The sequence below is a fragment of the Ictidomys tridecemlineatus genome, chromosome 4, assembly GCF_052094955.1.
Source record: "Ictidomys tridecemlineatus isolate mIctTri1 chromosome 4, mIctTri1.hap1, whole genome shotgun sequence".
Classification (NCBI taxonomy): domain Eukaryota; kingdom Metazoa; phylum Chordata; class Mammalia; order Rodentia; family Sciuridae; genus Ictidomys; species Ictidomys tridecemlineatus.
Window position 1 is genome coordinate 180,389,640 of NC_135480.1, and position 4,973 is coordinate 180,394,612.

Sequence of the window (4,973 nt, forward strand, 5' to 3'; positions counted from 1 at the left end):
ATTTTCACAGGAGAAATTCATGCAGTAATAGAAAACCTACTTAGAAGATAGAACAGTAGGGACTTTAATAAAAATAGGTGCCATTAATCAAACAGTTATGTGATAGAAACTGTTTTAAAAACTCATTTCATCCTTACAAGAACTTTATGTGGTAGGTACGAATACTCCCATTTTGAGAAATGAGGACATAGAGATGCAGACAGATTAAGTACCTTGTAGAAAAAGCAATTGAAAGACAAGGGCACTGGCAGAAAAGTCTAGGAGAGGATCTGATTCTCCATGGGAAGAAAATCATGATGGAAAGATGAGAAACAAGGTGCTGAGAATGCGAGGTGTTGGCCCTGCCCTGCCCAGCATGCGGGGAGCTTGTCTCGTGACAGGAGTGAGGTGTGAATGGAGATATTCACCTTGATGCCCACGACGATGCCCTTCTCCTTGAGGATGTTTCTGAACAGCTTTCCCTGGCTGTCCTTCTGATAGAGGGTCTCGTGGAAAAGGATCACTCCCCCGATGCTTTGGTTGATGGAATTGTCCACCGTGAAGAGGATTTCACGGAACTGTCTGCGGTTCTCCTCCGTGTTTTCCACCTTGATCCTCTGTAAGCGGTTTCCCATGGTGCCTGAGGGGATTGGGCAGAAGGCAGCATAAGGAGCAAGCCAGGGCTTTCCTGTGGCCCCTCTCCATACTCACTGATCCTTATCAGGAAGGAAAGCAAGACTCTTTTTTTAAATTCTGATCTTCAAAGTTTCTGCCTGGATTTTTGTCTCCCAGGGGAAAGTTGCTAGTTGGCAGCTGTATGGGCTGGGCATGCAGGGGTCAGGTTGGAATCCATCATTGGGTTCAGGTAGACATGGAAGGCCTTTTGACCTCCCTACACCTCCCCTGATCCAGTCTTCAAGCTCACTGAATGTATTTGCAGTGGAAGAAGAAATGGGGAAGACTCTTAATTTTAGCTTCTGTCATTTTGGGTTAAGCTGTTCAAGGCTGCCACAACTCTCCCCTGTGCCATCCTGGGGTTCCCTTATCCATGAGCCCTGCCCCGGTACAAATGCACATTCTACCCTGCAGACTCCTAACCGAGCTGACTTTAAACTACCTTCTTACTAGCAGCAGATACCTGCATATCTGATCTCCCTCTGGTTACTGAGTTCCTGGCCTTGCTACAGGCTAGATTTAAATGACTCCCAGCAAGGGCCTTGAGATGGAGGGCTTGAGTCTCTCACCTTGGTTTTCCAGAATCTACTTGCTGGAGCTACAGGTCTCAAAAGATTTATGCACAATGAATCTTCTGCTCCCTCTCACATTTATGTAAACCATAAACCTTTACTTTCTCACAGAGCAAGGAAAATGATTATAAAGTTGCTAAGAGTGGAAACAAGATTATGCTGTTGTATGATGTGACCATTTCTCACACTCACCTACAGATTCATCTGCAGCCAGGATGCCCTTTCCATTGGCAACGATGCGCTTGGCAATATCAGAGAGCTCCTTCTTCTGTTCTGCAGTGAGGGCAGGAAATCGGTGGGCCATGGTGACAGGCCTGGAAAAAGAGTACAAGAGAGTTGTGCACAAAATGTAGGTGCTCAGATAGGTTTGTGACCAAGATGGTCTGCACAGATAAGCTTTGCAGACTCCTCTGACCATTCTGGTCCATTTCCACAGATGGATAAACAAATAAGTTCTGTTTTTTTCCCCTTTGCCTAAGTAGTTCCAAATAGTTATAATGAATGAAAGTAGGATACCAAATGTACATGGCGATCCTAAATAGAGTGCTATCCAGGAGACCTAGAGGTCACTGATTCTGAGGCTGAACCAGCTCATCAGGAACCCACTAAACCCTGACAAATAGAGGGAACTTCAGCAATGGATTAGCTGTCTGTTCTGTGGATTTCTGGTGCCATGGTAACCTTCAGACCAAGGTGCAATTTTTCCTTCTCGGTTTAATTATTTGCACAAAGGAGTTGACAGTTGCCAAAAAGAAAAAAAAATGTTTCCTTAATGAAGTGAAAGGAAAAAAATAGCATAATAACAATTAAAAATTACCATTTATTGCCAATCATTCTGCTAATTGGTTGACATATAATTTATTCCTCACAATAATCCCAGAAAGCAGTTGGGTTTTTCCTTCTTTCACTTAATAGACTAGGAAATAATGAGAAATAGGAAATAATAAGAGAGTTTTAATCCCAAGGACCAATACCCAACAAGGCACAAAGTTGGAAAAAGAGATGGCACTCCCATCTATTCAAGGGAAAGAGTGAGGATGGGAAAGGAATTGGCCTTGGGATGGTTCCTAATGTCCAGAACACCTTAGGCTGTGAATCATCACACCACAGACATAGCAATTCAAATTCATAAGGGTCTGACACATTCACCTTGCAATTTGGGGTTTATAAGTCAGACATACCTGTGCTCAAGGACCAGTTCTGCTCTACCATTCCTAGCTGGGACTTGGGCAAGTCAGTAACTTCTCTTAGTTTACTATGAATTAAATGGTGATAATATCTGCTTTTGGCATCTTTTTGCCAAGTGACTCAATGCAACCTATGAGTACCCTGCTCACATAGTTGCTCAAAATGTATTTGTCAAATTGCATAATAAACATGAAAGTGCTTTATAAATCATTATGAAAGTGAAAGGTGCCACTATTTATCTGTTTTGAACTTTAAAAAAAATCATCATCTAAAGGCCTTCCATGTTTCTATTTACTACCAAGTTGTTTTCCCCATTCTGGATTTGCTGACTCAACCAAATAGCAGAAAAAAAGTCAAATCCAACTCATACTGTTTGCAGGAAGTTAAACTTATACAGAGGGATTAAAGGTCTGTACCACATCAGCACAAACGTTGCCTCTCTGTTAATCATAAAACAGGTCACAGGCCAATGTTCACTGCCAGAAGACAGGAGGCTAGCCTGGAATGGGTAATGAGAATCAATTATTTCTGTGCCCCTAAACCTCTGACCAGAGGTCTCACATCAATTGTTTTTTTAAAAGTGTGATGAGAAGTAGTTCATTCACATTAAGTGGGAAAAAGCATTTTTCAGAGAAATATGCAATGTATATTATCACCCTATTTTCTTAATTAAAAGAAGTATATTCACATACTATTTGTAGGTCTACATATGCAAAGAGTAACTTTCTGGTATTACCTCTGGGGGATGGGATAGAATGGGGATAGCCTCATATTTCACTTTATATTTCTTTTGTAATGTTTGATGTCTTAATGAGCAGGTATGTAAATATTTATACACACACAAATCTGGCTGAAACTTGTGAATATTAACATATAAGAACAGAGAGTAACTACAGAAGACCGACCTTAGAGAAATATTTGCATCAATATATCACTTTAGAGATGAGGACTGGAAACTGAGGCCCAGGCCCACTATGTCTGTCTGATGCCCCTTCTAAATTATGATGTTCTTGGATTGCAAGTCCCAGCCTACTGGCTTATGATTTAGAATCTGGTTTCTAGTCCTTTTTCATTCAAATAGTCAATGGCATCCTACAGTATGGTTCTTTCTGTCTTCCTAAAGAGGTTCTGTGAAATTGTGACCTGTAAAACATGGATATTTAACTCCCAGAGAATTATAAAACAGCAGTGAATCTATTTGCTTCTGTACAAGCAGACGGGTTTCTAAGATGAACATGGAGCAAGGGACTGTCATTCATTACAAGCTCATGATTGCTAGGCACGAGAGCAGCACTCTCATGTATGGATGCATGAAGATGTCCTCAACTTTGTTACCCTTCCCAGTGCCTGAGAGACAAGTGCAATGAGATGGCACCTGATCCCTGGTGCCTTTGAACACATGGAACAGCCCAGAAAGAGACTCAAGTGTTGCTCTTTCTACTAAATTGGCGTCTAAACCAAAGGAACTCTCAGATTTCCAGCAACTACACCATTCCCTGTCCTAGAACCTCTAATCCTAACCTAGGTATTTCCCCAGATTTGCATTGGCTAAAGTGATAAATACCACAGCTACAGAACTGAAGCCACTGCTGCATCTCAACTGGCAACTAGAGCCCTAGGTAACTGTTTAAAGAGAAGTTTGTGGGAAAAGATAACATATTCTCATAACATGCCTATTTTTCAGAGAGTAGAGCAAATGTACTAAAATAAATCAGGATCTTCACATTGGCTGGTGTTGAAAAGAAATGTGACAGAAAGCATTAAGTGAGTGGAGGGCTTGAACATCCACAACCACAGAATGACTATGATCAGTGAAGTTTCCAACCCTGTTGTTTCTTCCTTTATGCCGTGGGTGAAAGCAAAGAGCAAAACTCTCCAAGGGCTCATTTTGGTCACAAAGAAACTTCAGTGCTAGAATCAGTACATGTGGGAAGAGAATGTAGAAAATGACATAAGGCAATACATATGTAAATAAAACTCACTGAAATAAGTAGTTGTAATGAAAAGAAAGTGGAAATGAACTGGAACCTCAATACTGACTACACTCCATTAAAATAGAAGTGTTCAAGTATTTTTCCCAGACCACAGACTCACAAGTGCCCCATACAGGTAACAAGGTCACTGGCAATCAATCTGGACAAATTGGCCACATGAGGAAAGGTGCAATGAGTCTGTGTGCTGTGAGAGCACACTGTGATCTCAGCATCGCCCACCAAGCCACCACCAGGCTTTTCCTATAAACAAAGGCAAGCAGTCCTTCCCCCCAGGGCTCAGGGCTATCATTAACCCTTTATTCACTCTTACTATCCAGCTATTCAAAGGAAGTTCTTTTACTTACAGTTTGATAAAGAGTCCTCTTAGATAACAGAAGCTGTGGTTGAAGTCGCAGCTGCCTAGTAGGACAGATCTTTGGATACACACAGTTTTTATAGCCTTTGCATCAGTCCTTTTTTTTTTTTTTAAACTTTTTTCCTCCCCTTCCTACCTTGGCCTGGTAGGGAGGTGTTTATTCAATAACTGTGGTTGGTTCACAAGCAACCAATCCTTCTAATCATGTCC

General features: G+C 41.4%; 1 protein-coding gene across 1 annotated transcript in view; it reads right to left on the reverse strand.

Moving 5' to 3' along the window:
• The window catches only part of Aldob (aldolase, fructose-bisphosphate B), a 12,165-nt gene extending 7,275 nt beyond the window's left edge, over positions 1-4,890 (reverse strand). Inside the window, exons 1-3 of the mRNA XM_021727009.3 lie at positions 4,753-4,890; positions 1,419-1,540; positions 408-619 (exon numbers count right to left, since the gene is read on the reverse strand). Coding sequence (XP_021582684.1) covers positions 408-619; positions 1,419-1,530 — 324 coding nt within the window. The 5' untranslated portion in view covers positions 1,531-1,540; positions 4,753-4,890. The remainder of the gene's footprint in view (positions 1-407; positions 620-1,418; positions 1,541-4,752) is intronic.
• Between the last annotated feature and the right edge of the window lie 83 nt (positions 4,891-4,973).